Source organism: Amblyomma americanum, chromosome 2, assembly GCF_052857255.1.
Source record: "Amblyomma americanum isolate KBUSLIRL-KWMA chromosome 2, ASM5285725v1, whole genome shotgun sequence".
Lineage (NCBI taxonomy): Eukaryota > Metazoa > Arthropoda > Arachnida > Ixodida > Ixodidae > Amblyomma > Amblyomma americanum.
In genome coordinates this window covers 183,284,670-183,305,051 of record NC_135498.1, presented here as the reverse complement: position 1 = coordinate 183,305,051, position 20,382 = coordinate 183,284,670, and the positions used below count along the sequence as shown (strand labels likewise).

The window sequence follows — 20,382 nt, the reverse complement described above, 5'->3', positions numbered from 1 at the left end:
CGCATACTCCTGCAGCAGACAAATAGGAGTTGCTCGGGGTAGACCAGTAATGACTCGCATGGCTTCGTGGTTGAGTGCTTCGAGTGCAGACCACTGTCGTTTCGTAAGTTGGTGAAACTGAGCCTGGTATAGGAGCCGGGGTTGAAAGACAGCACGGACAAGTCGACGAGCTATATCTCAGCGGGCACCTTCAGAGCGATTGGCTATTCTGCGGATGAGGCCAAGTGTGTTTGTGGCACTCCTGCGCATAGCTGACAACCAAGCCGTGTCTTTGCCTGAAGCAAGAACGTGCAGGCCCAAAACATAGGTATGTTCCGCTTCAGGAAGTGGTGCATTGTCAACAGGGAGCACGAACGGAATGGCTTTGAAAATACGCCGGCCAGCCGGCCACATGGACGTAGCAGGATCTGGAGTTGTTCAGGGAGAGGCCAGTGTTTTGAAGAAAGTTGGGAAGAAGACTGAGGGCATTTTGCAGGGAGCCTTGCTGCACCTTAGCTGAGCGGTTTGTGGACCAGAGATTGATGTCGTCTGCATATGCTAGAACTTGAACATTAGGAAGGGTGGAAAGACTGTGTATCAGAGGAATGAATGCGATGTTAAATAGAGTTGGGGCTAAAACTTATCCCTGCGGTAATCTGTGATTAGAAATGAAGCGGCCTGTGGGTTTATGATTAATGCCGATAGCACATGTTCGTTGGGAAAGAAAACTATGAATTGCTCGACATAGCCGCAATTGAATGCCAAGTGATGACAGTGTTGAGAATGGCTTCGTGGAGAATATTGTCGTAGGCCTTTGTGATATCTATTGCTACGACTGTGCGAACGAGACGGCTGTAAGGTGAGCGACGAAGCACGTCGTTGGCAAAGCGGTCAAGACCATGATAGAAAGGTTGAATTGATTTGCCGAATCAACTCAATAATTTCCTAGCAGAGGTTGGCATTAGTACATACTGCTCCGAAGTGGCCAAAAGTGACCCAAACATGTAACACAGCTTATTTTCCCGGCCACTTGCTTTTCGGCAGTAGCAAGTTTCTAGGACTCACGATGCCGGATATTTCGAAATTAAGCGCGCCGAGCACGTATTACATGAATAACATCCATATTAACGTATATTTTCAAAGTCTCTAGTTGAAATCGCGAACATCCAAGTGAGAATGATGGTGATGATGATGAAGTTTTATGGCTATGGCGGAGCGTGCGCGCTTATAGAGAAGCAGTACAAAGAAAACGAGAAAGAATTTTAAATTTAGCAACCCTTAGAAGGAGCTACAAAAACTACACCTTTCGCATCAGGATCCATGATTCTTTTCCTTTCTCGTGTTCCGGCTATGGTGTAGAGGGAATTAGACAATTAATACTATACATCTTAAATCGGTTTGGATGTCAGTGCATATATGTTGCTCAAATGTCGCATAGAGACACATTAAACATATTTGTATTAACGTGTTTCCCTCAGTTGCCGTTCTATTCCTTGTGTAGCGCGTTATTCCCATCGAATTTACAACCAACTTGCCCACATTGTTGCCGTGCTTCGTCTCAGTGTTCCACACCGGTATCACAGTCAAACTTTAGGGTTTTCCGCATGCTTGCGTGTATAAATGTGTTAAAGCAGGCCCCTGAAAGCACGTTGCTATACACCAGCACCACTAGCCAAATTATTCATGTCAATCTAAATGTTCCGGAAGCGCTATCATGCTGCGGAAGAGCACTTTTTTACTCCAGCTACCTCTTCTAGCTATTTTGCACTAAGTGGCGGAAATAAACATGGTGTTTTCATTTTTTGAAGAGGGCGAATATTATTCGTTGGGGAATATTCGTTGTCGCAAGCATTGTGCGTGACCGCCATCTTCATTTTTCTAAATTCATCATCGCCTCCTGTCGTTGTCTTCGTGGCGAACGCCATTGCCGCGGGTGGCAATAAAGCCTGCTCCGGGCACTCACAAGCTCACACGTGTTAGAGGTGGCTCCTTGTCCCCGTGGTCTGGGACACATCTTTCTTGTTCCCGTTTTTAGTCCCAATATAATCTACGTACCTCTCCGTAGCCTCCTGGAGCTCCGTTCTGGCCGCCGTCTGGTCGCTCCACCTCTGCCAATGGAGCCCGTAGAATCACGTCACTCGCAACACTCCACCGTGCTACCCGCGGCAGCCATTGACATGTTTCTTCTCGGTCCTGATCCTTCTGCCGGCAGCCTGAGACCAACTTGAGCCCCTACTACACCGCCGCCGGCCCAGCTCGCTTGGACGGTTAGCACCCACCAACGCGACCCTCCCGTTTTCGCGGGCCTTCGTGGCGACGACGTTGAAGACTGGCTGCAGCACTACGACAACGTAGGCGCCTTCAAACGCTGGTACGCCTCGATGAAGCTCATAATTGTCTCCTTTTATTTGTCTGATGTTACCAAGATATGATTTCTCAACCATGAAGACGCTATTCCCGACTGATCCCACTTCACGTCGCAGATTCGCCCGATCTTTGGGACCATGGGCGCTGGCCCTGCTGTCTATTTAAAAAAAAGACAACCGCGTTCAGCTCCCAGGAGACTCCTACACATCCTACATTGAGGACGTGGTTAATCTTTGCCGCCGTGTCAACAAGGCTACGCCTGAAGGAGACCGCTTTCGCCATGTCCCGAAAGGCATCGGCTCGTTCGCCTTCACTGCTCTAGCCCCCCTGAACACTTCTTCGATACAGGACATTCGCACCACCTGTAAGCGTCTTGACGACCTGCATTCGAACCAGCTCGAAAAAAATGTACGATTATTTCCTCTCAACTGATGCAAGTTTGCGCACGCTAGTATGCTCCACAATATGCGGAGAACTCCATGGCGCCATTTCATGGTCTGCTGCCAGTTTCCCACCTCCTCCTGCTGCCTGCAGTTTGCGTGACATGAACAAACATGAGCTGTCCTTCTTCACGCGCCCGATTAATCAAGAGCCCCTTGTCTCTCGCTGCATCCCGTCGTATGCTGAAGTTGCTGCGAGTGGTTAGGGCGCTCGGCTTCTGATCCGGAGTTCCCGGGTTCAAGCCCGACCGCGGCGGCTGCGTTTTTATGGAGTCAAAACGCTAAGGCGCCCATTTCTGTGCGATGTCAGTGCACGTTAAAAATCCGCAGGAGGTCGAAATTATTTCGGAGCCCTCCACTACGGCACCTCTCTCTTCCTTTCTTCTTTCACTCCCTCCTTTATCCATTCCCTTACGGCGCGGTTTACGTGTCCGCCGATATATGAGACAGATACTGCGATATTTCCTTTCCCCAAAAAACGAAATATTATTATTATTCTGCTTATCACCTCCTGCGCTGGGCTACTGATCCAGAGTACACGGGTTCGAACCCGGCCACGGCGGCCGCCTTTCTGTGGAGGCGAAACGCAAATGCTCCCGTGTGCTGTGCGAAGCCAGTGGACGATAAAGATCCCCAGGTGGGCGAAATTATTCCGCAGCCCTCCAATATGGCACCTCTTTCTTCCTTTCTTCTCTCAATCCCTCCTTTATCCCTTCCATTAAGGCTCGGTTCAGGTGTCCGCCGAGATGTGAAACAGATAATGCACCATTTCCTCTCCCGAACAACCAAATTTCAAACCAAATTTATATCAACCTCTAACCAATGGCTTCGCCGAAGGCTTCCAGCGGACCCTTTTGGACATGCTCTCCATCTAGATTTAACCTTACCGTACCAACTGGGACCCCGTGCTCCAATTTGTTACCTTTGTCTGCAATAGTGCGCTGCAACGACCAACCCCTTGCTCCAATTTTTCCTTGTTTTTGGCCAATTCTCTACTTTCGACTTGGAAGCATCTTTCTTTTCTGACCCCGTTCCCTCTTCACCACCCTTCCACGAACATTTTACTTCCCGCTTCGCCCACTACCGCGAATATGGGCGACTGAATACGGACGCTTGCCAGGCCTCCCAGAAACGCAGTTATGACCCTGCCCACCGTGCAGTCTCTGATTTCCCAGGAGATGAGGTTTTACTGTAGACACCAGTGCGCATGCACACCAGTCCTATGTGAATAACTTATGAGCCGCTATATTGGTCCCTATACACTGCTTTAACAAACGTACTCAGTTAACTATTGTGTCGCAGCCGTATCACCTGTTGGTGATCTCGCGGTCGTGGCATCGAGATCATCCCTGTATCACGCCTTAAGCCCTTTGCTCGTGCACCGTCCTCACTCTAACTGGCAACCAGAATGGTCGCTTACGAGCGGAGAGGAGGGCAATTAGTGTAAGCATTGAGCGTGATATTTATCTTCATTTGTCAATATGCATCATCTCCCATCGTCGCCTGCGTCGCAAATGCCTTTGCTGTTTCACAAGCTCACTCAATTTATTTATTTAGGATAGAATTGTGAATTTCAGTTTCCTTCACTTGCGTGTGGAACTCAAGTTTTTTTTACTGTGCATCTAATGTACTATAGCGTGATGCAAATTAAAAAGAAAACACACACTTGGTAACAGTGGGCATGGTGTTCACATATCGGCAATCTTTACCACCTCACAAGTTCTTCGATTTAGCAATGTTGGGATCGGGGACGCTCCAGGCTATGATAAATTTTACATATCATTTTGCATCATAGTACACGAGCCAATAATGAGGCCTCAACCAAGCAGCGACAGTGCGGTTCCGACTCCTGGCGGCGGCAGAGACGGCGACATCTCTCAGTTTTCGAAAAAGAGGGCTCGCCGACGAGCAACAGCAATGGGGAGTGTCACAACGACAGCAATGCACCCTGTCCAATACCCCGCCGTGAATATGTGCCATTCAGCCTGAGGACATCATCATTATCATCATCATCATCATCATACATAACAGTGCATCACCACCCAGGCCTGATCTCGCGAGTGGGGGATGATGCCTTGCCTCTTCCGTTTACCGAAGGACGGCTACGGCAAGTGGAAGAAGTCGTTTCGTTGCCATGGGGCGCTGCGACCCTTGACGCATCAATAATATCGACCTTGGTGAGTGATTGGTCCAAATCGTACCAGCCATCTCAGCGGCAGGATCGCGCTCTCGATTTGAAGAGCTTCGAACGTTTGCTGGTCACGGTGCTTGCCCAGGTGGCGCCAATGCCGGCGCGATTCACCACCTGGTTGGGCACCAATCCATTAGTCAGGTACCCCAGCTAGGCCTCTGTGGATGATGGAGCCTATTTAATCATTTTATGCGCTTTGTAGAAAACTACCTAGCACTAAGTTCTTCGTTTCAGGCAGATTCAGCACGTTTCATTTTGCAGATAAGGCGGTTTTCATGCCAAACAGCGGATGCAGCAAATAATATTGCAGGCAAAAATGAGCTCGGTACCAAGCTTTCCGTATTGTTCTTGGTAAAATATTTGGCGCCCAGTACCAGTGTCAACTATTCTTCCTGAATTTCTTGCATCATGCACATTTTAACGAGTCAAAATGATTTTAGGATTCTTGAGGTGTTAATTTCATAAATCCGGGCGTTTTATTACTCGTTTCGAGCGTTCTATTATATTTTCTAATAAATTTGTACATGCGTGTAAAAAATTAGGCACTGGTGTTTCCCGCTGAAAAACTGACGAATAGGGTTTCTTGAGGCGTGCATATAATAATTAGGCACAAAAACTGTTGGTTTTGATTTTGAATTGAAATCATTAATGGGCCTTAAAGGGAATCACGAGTCGAATGATATGTTTTCGTTGGGCTATCGTTTGTGCTTGAATCATGTAAGTATGCAAAATAAACGTGTTTGCAGTTCTCTTTGAAATCCCCGGGCTCTTACTTGCTCAAGACCAATTCGTCTAGCGCGGACCTGAGGACCAGTAACTGAATGAGTCAGGCTATTGAAGGACCCAGCAACCTCTACAGCATGCAAGCTGTAAGGTGATCACCATGCGCTCTATACGAATTCATTTCAATCCGCATTACGACGCCTTGTAAGTCGCCGTTACGTGCAGCTCCAACAGCAAAACCCGCTCCTCCGATCTACGTGCGCAGCGCGTCACCGATCTTCACCGTGCAATCTCGTCGTGCCAAACCACTGCCAGGTATTGGTCGCACGGTGCACCTGCGCCGAGGACCCTGTTTTTACGTATGCTTGAAACCGCGCCTTAGTCGAGCGGATAGCCGTGCTGATTATCCCCCATCATCAAAGATGACGTACCTTCTTACCGTAAAGAACAGTAGGGTCTACAACGGGCCGGAGAGGACCGCGGGCTGTGCCAACATTTCTCCCGTTTTAAAGCGAAAACTTTACTGCGGCATGTTCCGCAAGTTTCGCCTACCGCGCACATTCGACCTTCAGTGACCCTCAGCGCGTGGCGTGTGAGGCTGCACCGAAACCGGTGCTTCGAAAGCAAACGAAAGGCGCATGACTGGCACCCTAAGAAAGTGGACACCTCAGTCGCGCTTGAACCTACGTAGCGGTAATGGCAGATGTGCGCTGCATGCGTTGGCACTGACAACGTTGCGGCAGAAACGCGCCGCTGAAGCTACAGACCCTCGGCGTTCATTTTATTCATTGGCGTTGGCGTTAAATGACAACATTCTATAAAGATTTCGAGGAAAGGAAGAGCGCATAACTGGCTCCCTGGGCCAGTGGGCATCTCAATCGCGCTTTGATGTACGTGGCCAAGGTGAGAGAGAGGTGTGGGCTGCATCCAGTGGGCGGAACGCACTCAACGTTTTTTTTATTTGGTTTTTGGGGAAAGGAAATTGCGCAGTATCTGTCTCATGTATCGTTGGACACCTGAACCGCGCCGTAAGGGATGGGATAGAGGAGGGAATGAAAGAAGAAAGGAAGAAGAGGTGCCGTAGTGGAGGGCTCGGAATAATTTCGACCACCCGGGGATCTTTAACGTGCACTGACATCGCACAGCACGCGGGCGCCATAGCATTTTTCCTCCATAAAAACGCAGCCGCCGCGGTCGGGTTCGAACTCGGGAACTCCGGATCAGTAGTCGAGCGCCCTAACCACTGAGCCACCGCGGCGGGTGAAACGTTACCGACGCCAACGTTACCGACGCCAAGCCGCGTCTAGTTGCCCGATACACCACAGCTTTCGCTCTCTAACCATGTTCAGCAGTAGTTATATCGCAGCTCATTTTTGCAGATAGCTTTAGCACAGAGACGCTGAAGGCACAGTGTAATATCGCCTGCATAAACTTCTGTGGTCATATTTTGTACTCCATGTATACCAGAAGATTAGTAATAAGGCAGCATGCGAGAGGCCAGCGAAGCATTCTACTTGCAAACACGCAGGCTGTGCTTTGTTTACATGATGAAGTTACGCCTGCGGTGCCTTAGAAAAGTAACTGGAAGTCCAAGTCGTGCCCAGCATTAAGGCGGCGCTTCCGACACGACGAAAAACGCCAACTTGCCTCAGTACTGCTTTTTTTCAGTAAAATATATTTATCGCGGTAACAATATAGCTAGGAGTTTGGCTTTTTTGGCTTGTATTTTTGTATAATTTGGCGAAACTTTTTTGTTTCATATAAGGTGTTTTCGTTTTTTTCTGCGAATCTTATTTTTTGAAGATGAAATCATGTTTTTTACTTGGTACTACAATGTAATATTCCTGTGCTAGCTGCCAGCAGTGAATGTTTATCATAGCTTTTACGGGGCCTTTCTCAGCACAATACAACAGATTTACTACTAATTAACGCTCAGGTTGTGGTACTCACAGCTGTGCATGTGGAAGAAAAAGATATCGCCAAAAAACGAAAGTAACTAAGTTGAATGACAGAACCGGTGGAGAAATAACACACGTTAAAATTGAAAGAAAAGCACGCAATAGCACTCGTATCTGAACATCTCGGTGGACACCTCAACCCCGCCTTTACATTTTGATCCCACATTTTGCAGGCACATTTTTCGGGCAATTTTGCGGACATGTTTTCGCCGACATAGCCTAGTGAAGCTTTCGCATTAAAATCGGTCATTCATCATGTCTAATTTTTGTGTCCGATCTCCACAAGATCCCAACAAAAATAGACGTGAGAACTTTCTAGCGTGAGCGTGTTATAACATTAAGAGCTTAAGAGCGGGCAAAAGAGCCATTGTAATATTTTTTTTTTGCTCCGCTGCTGAATTGTCAGTAAAGTTTGCCTGAACCTTGCCCAAAAAGGTAAGAATCACAAGAAGAGTGACTTTTTTATTTAAGTCTATGCATGCATCGTTTTATAAAGTTCCGACATTTGTTTTTTCCATACAGGTTTGACAAGGTGCGAAAAAGTGCAATACTCTTAATATTTTGAATTAGAAAAAAAATGTTTTACGATTAATAAATATAGCTTTCAACGCCCATTGAAAGAACTCAAGGAGACATGTCATGTATCGCGTTTTTAAAGCAATAGACTCTGTACAGGTCGCTTGGTAATTAGGCTAATGTGAGGAACTGTGACGTCCCGTTGAGCGCCCGAAAACAACAATTCTGGTTGAGCACAAGTGAAACTCCTCCTTAAGAGCTTTGACCTCGGTGATCCCCATTCCATCATCTTGCTCGGCACAGGTCAACACTGGCCGTATTTGGAAAACGTAAGTAAAAACGCTCAAGCTCAGAAATGACTAGGGGCCTATATGGCAACGATAGACTGCTGCAAAAAACTTCGTTGATGCCGCTTGGCATTGAGAATTGAAGCGGTGAATCCGGCACACCTACACGGAGGTGCAGGACCAGTTGAAAACAGGAAACGAATTTTTTCTTTCAAATTTTATTACACGATTTGTGAAAAAAAAACTACAACGCAGAAAATTGCCAGTCTTAGCAAGAAGTGTAATAGTTCTTGCTCTCTGGTTGCCGAGACAGAAGCGGCTCCCTTTAGTGACTAGAAAACTTTGTCTCAGAAGCGCTCGCGGGTGAAATAGATTTTCGATTTATTTTTCGCACAGGATTGGCTGCAGGGAGAAAAGTTTCCTCCCGTAGCTTTGATTTTATTCCGGCTCGCTGACAAATGTTTTCAAATGGTGCGACATTCGTGGTTATTGACATCAGTCAACGAAGTACAAATCCGAAATGCACATAGATATACTAGTTCCTACCGGGAGAGAGAGTGTGCGGACACTTGAATTTAAAACAGCAATTTTTATCTTGAAGCTTTACAAATACTGCCAGGAAAAGGCCCCTTTCAGAACACAAATACGAAAGAACGCAAGAGGCGACAGTCGCTCAGTAACGAACGAGGCAGTGCGAGTTTCTATTAACTTTTACGCTGCGTCCGGCCCATGTGGCCTAAGCAATGTATGTCTAATTTATAAATTTTTCACTAAGTAATTTCAGCATTTGCCTGAAGACACCGTTTATGTAATGGAAGGCAGACTGTGAGTCGTCACTCTTGCGACGCTACGAGCGCTTCTTCGCAGATATCTTTCCATAGGTCCATAAAAGAGGCATGGTCACCCCTGTCTTGAATCTTCTTCTGCATGCGGCGTAGTTGCTCACGAGTGAAATAAGACTTCCAGTCACCCAGTTTGGCGCTCCGCACCAGAGAGTACCGTCCAGGGTCTCCTTCGTATGCAGACTTGCTTGGCACTGTGGTCTCTGTTCTACGAGTCTTCCAAGCTTCATCGAATGATTGAACATTCAACACCAGGACATTCTTCATGTATTCTGCCGTTGACCTTTCAAGCAGCGTCTTAAGCAAGTCGTTGTCTTCTTCGAGGCGTCTGCCATAGTAATCTCCGAGGAAGTAGGCAATCTTGACGACCGCACTCCTAGTGTCCTTCTTAAGTTGTTCGTACGTCAAGAACAGCAGATTCGGCTCGTTCCTAAGTGCATAGCCGGAGGCAACGTGGTTGAAGTAATCACCGTACCCGAAGTCTCCGCGCATAAATGCGTCGAAGAAGTCCTCGAACGAACCGTCGCGGAAGTTGAACATGTTCAACGTCGTCACCGTGTGGTAGAAGGAGACGCACGAGTCCCACGGGTTCCGAGCCACGTATACATACTTGGCTTCGGGGTTCATCGTGTCTCTGGTTAACGGCTCGTGAGTAGTGAAGAGCCTGATGGGTAGAGGCGACTGCCAGCCCTCGGTCTCCATGCGGCCGATGAAGCGAACGTAGCTCACAAAGGCGTCATGAGTAGGCACAGGCTCTCCCTCTTTAAGGATCAGTTCGATGATGTACATAACCCAGTGTGTGCCGGCTTTCGGGTACGTACATTGCACCAAGTCGCCCTTCTGCGCACGGAATTTCATGCTCGCCCTGAAGACGTCTGGATACAAGCCTGGGCAGCGAGGGACGCCGTCAATAATCTGGCAGTACGGCTTCTTCGGGGCCATGATACTAGATGACGAAAGAAAAGCAGCTGAATCCACCAGCTTGTGACTTGATTTCGCCTCGCCTGCAAGAAAAAAAAGGAGGAAAGGAGAATTTTCTCAGAAAGATGCGCTGAAAAGTATGGTAACCTAACGATAATAGTGTAAGAACATTGTGAAAATTCCCGTCCCTGCCCCATTCCCTCGTTTGTGCAGCCCCCCAAAGCTATACCCTCTTAAGCTGACCGCCATTGCAGCACTAAATTGTATGATGCCTCTTGGAACAAATTAGGTGCTGTCGCCCATGTCTCTTCCGGTTAACCAAGTTGGCATAACGACTGCTCCGGGAAAGTGGTGGTCCCAGGTTTGAATCCTGGACCAGGACTAATTTTTATTTACGAAGTTTCTGTAGAAGCTGTATAGCTTTCATTTGTAGACGTATGGCTGAGCTTGTGTGGGTGCTAATATGTAATTGCTCCCTTATTACAATCCAAGGAATGACGCCACATCTATGCCCCGCTTGATATCCCTACAAAGTGCGTGCCATAAAATCTAAACCATGCTTGCATATAAGCAGCTCCTCTTTCTGATACATTGACGTAGTTGTTTCGCTTATGCACTTATAAGCCGAGCCATAAATAAGCGGCGCTTCCTGTAACTCTATTCCGAGCTGTTTTCTGCCGCGTCGTATCATTAATATTTTTTTATTTATATGAACAGTAAAGGAGAGGTTGGTGCTGCATAGTCTCCGGCTACTCCTTTTCACTAGTTCATAGCAACCACTTGGTCCGACGATGTATAGTGCAAAATAATGTAAAAGAAACAAACAGTACACAACATATAAAACAAAGTGCAAGTGTCAGTTAAAGTAACAATAATGAGAGAACAAAACCACCTTGAATGTTAAGAGAACAGCACATGATACAATATACATACGAAATATAAATAAACAAGCGCAGTTGAAGTAAACTTTTGCGGCAGTTACCACAGAATTCAGACTGTACCGACGTCCAGAATAAACGTTAGCATAAAATGCAGTGCATGAAATGCGTGCCGTAATCTAATGCAATCTCATCGTCAAGAGTAGATGTAGGCATTAAATGCACAGCAGGAAAGGCGTACCGTAATCTAGGACGGCTCATAAATACTGATAGCCGCACACGATTCTTGGGGAGCGTAGTCCATCACCCACTTTTCTTCACGTGCGACAGCGTGCCCGGCATTCTTTGCCGCTTTTTGTGCATGGCGACCAACGCGAGCGGCGCTCGCGACGTGCCGAAGAAGATCAGATGGTGCCAACAAAACGCTTGGACATTAGGAAAAACGCTAAGGCGCCCGTGTGCTGTGCGATGTCAGTGCACGTTAAAGATCCCCAGGTGGTCGAAATTACTCCGGAGCCCTCCACTACGGCACCTAATTCTTCCTTTCTTCTTTCACTCCCTCTCTTATCCATTCCCTTACGGCGCGGTTCAGGTGTCCAACGATATATGAGACAGATACTGCGCCATTTCCTTCCCCCAAAAAACCAATTATTATTATTATTAGCCGCGGCCGGAAGCCGCCATCATTGCCTCCACCTACCAAAGCGTCGAACAGCCAAAAATTAGACGTGAATGCTGGTCATCCAGATAGATGCCGCTACGGAACCGGTGTTAGGGTTCGCGTGCATTAAGTAATGACGGCAAATCACGCGGCGCTGGCCTATCCTATCGGACCTATAGGGTAAAACTTAGCCTTCTTCGCTCAGCGCGAAAGCTTCGCCCACAGCAGGTGCACGAAGACCCTGTTGTCGCATGCGCTGCTCCGGCGGCAGCACAGAACGTAGCACCAGGCAGACAAAGCTTCGCGAAATTTTTTTCATGTTCGCCTCCGTGTTCTCCTCCGTTCGAGCAACAAGGTGCCCCCGCGGCGCGCCGACAACAGGACCTAAAAGCATTTCTTACTTAAAAGTTTCAACAGGTATATCTGTTTAAGTAAAACGATTATGTTGAGCCCGTGCTATAAGGCAAAGTGTCAGGACCACGTGGAGTGGCTACAGTAGGCGGCTACCGCAGTAGCTCTCATTTCGTTCGAGCATGACAAGCTGTCGAGCGGTCTAAATACTCAGACACGAACCATGACCAAGGAGAGTCTCTTGATCGGCGAAAGAAGTGCCGTTGTGGCCTCACTGCCCGGTACTTAGGTCGTCACGGCACAATGAACGCTGTAGTTATCAGCCACACTGCTAGCGCGGCCACTTGTGACAAGCAGGTCGTTTACGGACTCCAGCTACCGTGTGAAATGGCACACATGAGGCACACAGATGTGTAGACATAGGGTTAAAGGAGCACGCGAGCGATGTAGAGATTGGGCAGCGTTTACAACTTGCCACTCGGCTAGGGCTATGATAAAGCTTTCCACTTTCCCGCAACGCCAATACCCACAATTCCCGTAACACCAGAAAGATGACCGAAGCTCTTGTAATTAAAAGAGGCTACCTGGATTGCGGTACTAAACCTTCTTTTAGGTAGACAGAGAAATATCTGTTGCTTGATCTTAGTTGGCCTACCTAGATAAAGAAGTTGTAACTTTTGTTTCAGTTCAGAGCTTTCAACGCCTGTGCACTTAACTGAGTGCAAATTTTGCGTGTCCTGATGAATAAAAAATAAATGAAAGTCGGTGCTGCCTCGTTTGCTCCCGTAGCGCTTTTGCAAACAAACGTAAGTTAAATAAAGCCGTTCTACTTTTAGGTGCAGTTCAGTGACAAATATTCAAATATGTGCAGTGCCGCAAAATTTTCTATGTAATTCGTTTTGGAAACGCCTTCCACTGCAAAAACGGTCATTAACTTCAAATCGATGAGGCGCTCTATCAACGAAAGCACCAGTTCAAGGATGGGAAACTGACACACATGAAATCCCAGAAACTAACTTCGTCGCTTCTTTAGCGATGCCGGAAAAAGAAAACGACCTTATCTGGGCAAAATGCGATGACTGGCAGCTCATTTATAACACCTCGGATTGTTTTTTTTTTTGTTCTCTGCGAAGGATGGTGTCACTGATTTCACTAGTGCATGTTCAAAAGAACAGTCTATATGAGGTTTCTGATTATTTCGATGTGGGTGGTCGAAATTCGAAACTAAAAAATTTGATACCAGCGTAGAAAATAAAATCCACGCAAAACAGAAGCATTGTATTAAGAGGAATGCACTGAGCCTACAGAAGTGGAAGAAAAGTTTCTTTGGTTGCTGGGCGCAAGATTGCAATATGAGATGCAAATTGTGGCGGGCGAATTTCGACTGAAATGCAAGACACCCGTATGGTGTGCTCTACCTTCGTTAATGAACTCCAGGTGGACAAAATTAATCCTGAGGTCTTCACTACGGCGTGTGCAATTGCCTACATGTCAATTCTGGAGAATAAACAACGCGAACAAAATAGTTTAACATGGGAGTGGTTGTGACGAGATGACGCGTCATGACCTTATACGTCTTTCAATTGGTTGCTGAATAAAAAAGTAAAGTTCAGCTTGAACAGCACTCATGCGTTATTACCTGTTCTGCTTTTCAAGTAACATTTTACAGTGAGGATTTCTTACAATAAGCGCCCGAATTAAATCACTTTTGAAGTATGGAATAGTTCCCTGCACATTGAGTATAGGCGCTGTATATGTGGTCATTATTTCAATATATACAGTGAACCAAGAGTAGCCTAAATTGAAAGATTCCTGAAAAACACCTTTTGCTTCCATTAAGCTGCGTGACACTTCAAGTGCTTCAGGGAAGACTAAGTGGTTTTCAAAATGTTTTTTTTTTATGTACAAATATGGTTTACTCAGCATAGTATTACCAATGTTGGCGGACACAAGAAAACCGGTGAATCCCTTTCAGTAGTAAGCTAGTTCAAAAATTTTTTAAAAATCAACTTTTTACCTGTAAGACAATAACAGTGTCGCAAGTATAATTTTTTAGCCGGCCATTAGTAATAGCCATATCAGTTTTTAGAATTTAGAAAACGTGGTTATCCTTGGCGCTGTAGCTCGACAAGATTTGCCTTTTCTTTTACTAGTATCGTGCACTGGAATGTACCTTTGCCTGCATGCGTTTCGAAAGCATGTGTATTTCGGCATTATATATTTTGTCGAGCCACATGCCAAGGGTTATCGCATTTCCGAATTTCTAAATACTATTATTGCTATTACTAACGACCGGCTACAAATCTCTAATTGCAACCAGTTGCGGAGCTGTGATAGTTTAAAACTTAATTATCAGACATTAATAACCAGCTACACTATTAAAACAATTTACCGGCTTTCTGGTGTCCAGCGAAACTGGTAGTACTGTATAGTTAGGGGGAATCGCAAGGACGGGACACAAGGAACATTGAAAGACTCATACGGGCTCCAATGTTCCTTGTGTCTCGTCCTTGCGCTGTTCCCTCACTATGCAAAAGAACCAACTATCCCGCCAACTCGCTCTTCTGGTAATACTATGCCGCAAAAGCCATATTTTTACTAAAAAAAACTACTTTTCAAAATCACTTAGTCTTCCTTCAAACGACTCTTATATGCTAGCTGCAATTTATGCAGTAAGTGTAGTATCCAATTGTAGACAGTCGGGCAAGATGGTTCGAGTTAATCTTGAGAAAGAGCGCAAGAGACGGAACACAAGAAAGGCGCTCGTCATGTCGTCTTTCTTGTGTCCCGTCCTTTGCGCAGTTTCTCAAGATGAAGAGTAATATATTTAGATTATTTGTTGCGGCATTCGTATCACTGACCACTGTGCGATGTCAATGCACGTGAAAGAACCGCAGCTGATCGAAATTTCCGGAGCCCTTAACTACGGCATCCCTCATAGCCTGTGTTGCTTTGGGGCGTTAAACCCCAATCAGCAACAACAGGAAACACTGGCAGTACAACATTTTGTTGAAATAATTTCTTCGGCAAGCAAACACGTACGATCGAAAGCTGTTATGTCATCTGGTTGAGCTTAACCCTATTTGCATAGGCCGTACGAGAACGAGGGCTATTTTACCAAAACAAGAGTGACTGATTATGATACAGTGGTTACTGAGGATCGTCACGTCCCCGAGTGGTGTACGGTACTACTTCAGCAATGCATAGGTACGCATACGCCCCTCTCATAACTTTCTATTACCCCATCATGACGCGGTGCAGCGGTTACAGCCGTCACCTGTCGCGGCTTGGATGGATTGCGGTTCCGATCTTCAAATCCACCCGCGCATTGTCTAATCTTTATTGCATAGGGAGGAAGCCTGTACTATTAGTGTTTCCTGCTTGTGCTAGTTTTCAGTAATATCCGTGCCACATTGACACATTTAATGCCATTAAGCGCTTACTGCTTTAAGCATTATTGTCGTTCGCACAGTCCCATACGAGCAGATTTAAGGGCGTTAGACATACTGGCGTTCACACTGGACTGAGTTCGACACAACTCATCGGCCAGGAAAATGCGCACTCTGGCAGCAAATTCTCACACTGAACACCTTGAAGCTTCGTTAGAAACAACCTCATATAAAAGTAGAAAAGGCATTTTCATAACTTTTCATGAGATCTGGCAATTTCCCTACAATTGACGGCCAATGGCGCCATTTTTACGGGCCCATCTGGCTAGCAGTTTCGAAATGTGTGCTAACGCGTGGATTTACGACTACGTTTTCGACTCGGCAGCGTAGAACAGCGGCATTTTCTGCAAAACGTTTCCCATATTGCATTTGGAATACACTAACGAGATTATGTAGCCCTGAGCACTCTTATAGTGATGCCAAATTTTTGACTGCCTTGCAGCCGTTCTCTTCACGGTGCCGTATGTTGGGAGCAGAAGCGGTGTATAACACGGGCTTTGGTTATAGTTGACTGCCACTCCAGTTTCCAGCAGCGACGTGTGTCCACAGAGAAGAAAATGTGACCGGTTTGATACAGAGGCATGCCATTTCGCTCATGTCGGTTCGTGGCAATCCAGCTTGACCTAAACGCGGAAAGGTGCCACAATAGCATGGAGCCATGCACAGTGAAGCCATGCACAGTGACAGTGAAGGAAAAGTAGATTTTAAGCGGGTAGAAGTAACCAAGCGAAGGTTATCTGATTGGTGGCTAAAATCAAGACAAGAGTAAAAATTCACAAGTCATGGCTGGGTCGCTCCCACCACCGCCCGATTTAAAGGGTTCAGCCTCCATGACATCCCATCCATCCGTCCGTCCATCCATCTATCCAACCTCGAGTGTTGTATACCACATTTTCACTCGTCAGTCTATATAGGAACAATCAATGTTGTCAAGTAGCACCAATTGAGAAAATAATGACTCAATATTAAGGCATTAACCATTTGCTGTCATTTCTCGTGGACGTGTGGCACAGGTATAAGACTCATGATAGCGAGGGAATGAATTTTATTTTAGAATACCTGATATTGCGCCGCCGTGCGGTTGGAGCGGCACTAGACGCAGCTTGGTTCAGCAGGTTGACTTTGCTCAAACTGCTTTCAAAAGGTTACCAACTAACCGCTCGCTTATCGCTTAATCGTACGGCACATATGTAGCAAGGTCTACAGTTCAATTTCTCAGCTCATGCTCTTTCCTGCGGTAAATAACATGCCTTGGCTTGTGCGTATTGGTGAGGGATGAAAACCTGAGATAATAAATTCATCCAGCTCATGGACAAAGAAAACACAGACGGTGCCTTTAAGGTATGCCAACAAAGAAATGCCCCGCCGTTGCTCGACTGCTAATCTTTCACAGCGTTCGACGTGGACAGGGGGTAGCTCTACGCAGTAATTTACGGATGGATAGATGGATAAGGCTGAACCCTTTAAATGAAGCAGTGGGTCAAGCTACCTAGCAATGACTCGGAGAAATTTACGCTTCTCTTGATCTTGGCCACCAATCAGATAACCTTCGCTTGGTTACTTCTACCAGCTTAAAATATATTTTTCCTTCACTGTCCTTAAAGCACAATGCTTTGAATAAATCAGCACTGTCGCTCTTCTGACGTACAGAAAACATACCACTTTGTGAGCTCCAATTAAAGAAAATTTACCGGAAAGGAACACAGGCGGTGCTACATTATTTTGAAGAATTTGCAGCGCCAATAACATCTTTGTCACGTCATACTGCCAGCCATCTAAGCGTGCTCTATTTTGTGCCGCAACGGAGGGCTTAAAGAGCCGCGCAGTTCTAATCAACTTACATACTTGCTCCTTGCTTATGGGGTTTAACGCCCCAGAGTGACTTAGGCTAGAAGGAGCGCCGCAGTAGAGGCCTCCGGCTAATTTGGACCACTTGGGGCTTTTTTACGTGCACTGACATCGCACAGTACACGCAGGCCTCTAGCTTTGCCCTCCATCGAAATGCGATGACCGTGACTGGAAGAGCATTGGCCTCTTAAGGGTCCGCAACCGAGCAGCATATCCACTGAGCCACCGCAGCGGCTCACCTTACATATGGCGCTACGCATAGCACCTGAGCGCATTACGACGTCCACAGTACTACTGTAACTCATGCTAGAAACACACGCCCACTCAGGAACTCGCTTCTGTTCCATGCGAAATATGCTAGCACGAAAGCAGGGTGGAGAGAGAAAACAAGGGAGAAATGAGGTCTTAGAGTGGCTGCCGCGCCTCACACAGTACACACGTATACTTACTAGTTCACGAGCAGTGCAAGAACATACCGTGACGTCGTACCGGAAAACAGGAATCCGTGAGCCCAACTGTCACGAAGGCGCGAAACTTCACGTCCTTCCGTAAGATGGAGAATGTTCTTGCGCAAAATGCGACACGCACACTCGCCAAGGAAAAACTACAAAATGCTACTGCTTTCGTCAAGAGACTGGTGCCGCAGGAACTGTGGCAAGAGGGCGCAGCTATCGAGGTACAATAGATGCGCGGAGAGCGATTAAATGGGGTTGTGCCAGGAGCGGGTAACCTTCGCACGCTGCTGCTGCTTTGAGCTTCTTTCACGAGAGCGCGCCACGTGTTATTACCTTACGTCTCTAACATTTACCAGCTCTATTTGTCTGCAAGCGTAAAATTCTTCCAGGCTGTGGGAACCGAATTTCAGACTAGTGGTTCGAACACTTTTGAAAAGCGCTGCGATGCCGGTGGCGAAATTATCTATGGAATATTCCGTCCGAAAATGAACAGCATGTTGCTTATTCAAGGAGCAAGTCATGACTACGTCATGAACAAATCAGCGTTTTTTCCTTCTGGTTAATGCTTTAGCAAAACTAGCAAGTAAATGGTTTATGGTTTATGGGGGTTTAACGTCCCAAAGCGACTCAGGCTATGAGAGACGCCGTAGTGAAGGGCTCCGGAAATTTCGACCACCTGGGGTTCTTTAACGTGCACTGAGATCGCACAATATACGGGCCTCAAGAATTTCGCCTTCATCGAACTTCAACTGTCGCGGCCGGGATCGAACCCGCGTCTTTCGGGTCAGCAGCCGAGCGCCACAACCACTGAGCCACCGCGGCGGGTAACCAGCAAGTAAAATATAAGAAAGAGAATATATTTCAGGCTGCCAGTAATGATGTCATCTCAAAAATGTTTACTTGAGTGAAAGATGCCCGAGAAATAAGTTCAAGTTGAAGGGTCCCGCTTTTTGGCACATTTAATGAGTGGGTGCCGAATTCGTGGGTGCGGAAGCGCTATCCCAGATTCATAGCATTTATTTTTTTATTCAATGCTGCCAACCGCCTTTTGGTGACAAGGGCAGGATTGGCACAGCGATACGTCGTTGTATGTACTGTACAACCGCCTGCAAAATAAGTCGGGTCATGCGACAGGCGGCCAGAATCAGATAAAACTGCATCACCGCGCCGTCTTACGTTGCACTTCTGGTGTCGAGATATTGCAGTGCGCGTCCATTCATGCTCGCAGCCGTATCTTTTTGTCTCCTGCAGTGGAGTAGCTGATAGCATGCAGCTTTCGGCGTTGGTGGCCGCTCTCTTTATTCGCTACCTCACGCTCTCACTTTGGTGTGCGCCCGCCGAACTGCGAGAGTTAGGGTGGATGGATAAGGCTGAACCCTGTAGATCGGGCGATGGCTCAAGCCACCTAGCCATGACTTATGAAATTTTACTCTGGTCTTGATTTTAGCCGCCAATCAGATAACCTTCGCCTGGATACTTATACCCGCTTGAAATCTACTTTCCCTTCGCTGTCCTTAAACCCCAAGCCTTGTATAAATAAGTCCCGCTGCTTTCCACTGTAGGGTGAAGCCCTTTACAGAAAAGTATCAAGTGCTCAGCCGTTTCCTACTCCTCTCCACAGGCAACGCACAACGTGCCTATCTCGTAGTACATGACTCTATATGTCTTAGTCCGCAAAACTCCCGTGCTGGACTCGAACAACAAAGAGCTTCCCCGACAATTATCACAGATATCTTCTCTCTCTCCCTGATAAAGAAAGCTACCCCTACCGCCAACGCTACATGCAATCAGCTATTTCACTGCAGGCGACCGAAAAGACAGGGCTGCAGGCATGGAAGGACGCGCACGCGCACTGCGATATCTCGACACGGGAAGTGCAACGTCAGACGGCGCGGCGATGCAGTTTTATCTGATTCTGGCCGCCTGTCGCATTCCCCAAGTTATTTTGACGCCGGTTGTACACTGCAATGCAACTAGGCGAACAAAGAATCATCATAAACAAGCGCGCTTCATTTTCCTAAAAAAACAAAAAGGAAAGGCGTAAAATGATGAACCCACATAACGCTTGTAAAAAATGCCTGACAGCAGATATGAAAGATTCATGATCTGTCAAGCAGACCACGTTACTAGGAGGCCCGTTCCATTCCAATATAGTCTTTCGTTAAGAATGAAAACTGGTAAGTTTTCATTCGACGCTGTGGCACCACCATTGTGAAGTTGTGTTTGCTGAGTGTTGGATCTGATGTGATACATAGCATGTAGTCATAAAAGTTCATTTCCATTCGATTTTTGATAATACTTTGCAGCATGTTCAGCCGATGCAACTTGCGGTGGAATTCAAGAGTCTGAAGTTCAGATTGCCTCAGTAGATAAGTGACGGAAACGTGTCTTCCATCTGCACTGTAGATAAATCTAAGTGCTTTCTTTGGAACCCCTTCAATACGATTTATATCTACTTTTGAGTGCGGCCCCCAAACGACGTCAGAGTAATCCAGCAGTGGGCGTATGAATGCAGT

At 46.7% G+C, this 20,382-nt stretch overlaps 2 protein-coding genes across 2 annotated transcripts in view; one reads left to right on the top strand and one right to left on the bottom strand.

Moving 5' to 3' along the window:
* Positions 1-4,871: 4,871 nt before the first annotated feature.
* LOC144122059 (amine sulfotransferase-like) overlaps positions 4,872-20,382 on the top strand; it is a 70,623-nt gene continuing 55,112 nt past the window's right edge. The window contains exon 1 of the mRNA XM_077655575.1: positions 4,872-4,963. The gene's annotated coding sequence lies outside the window, so the exon portion shown is untranslated. The remainder of the gene's footprint in view (positions 4,964-20,382) is intronic.
* Positions 8,713-20,382, bottom strand: part of LOC144122060 (3-alpha-hydroxysteroid sulfotransferase-like) — a 131,267-nt gene continuing 119,597 nt past the window's right edge. Inside the window, exon 2 of the mRNA XM_077655576.1 lies at positions 8,713-10,307. Coding sequence (XP_077511702.1) covers positions 9,295-10,245 — 951 coding nt within the window. The 5' untranslated portion in view covers positions 10,246-10,307 and the 3' untranslated portion in view covers positions 8,713-9,294. The remainder of the gene's footprint in view (positions 10,308-20,382) is intronic.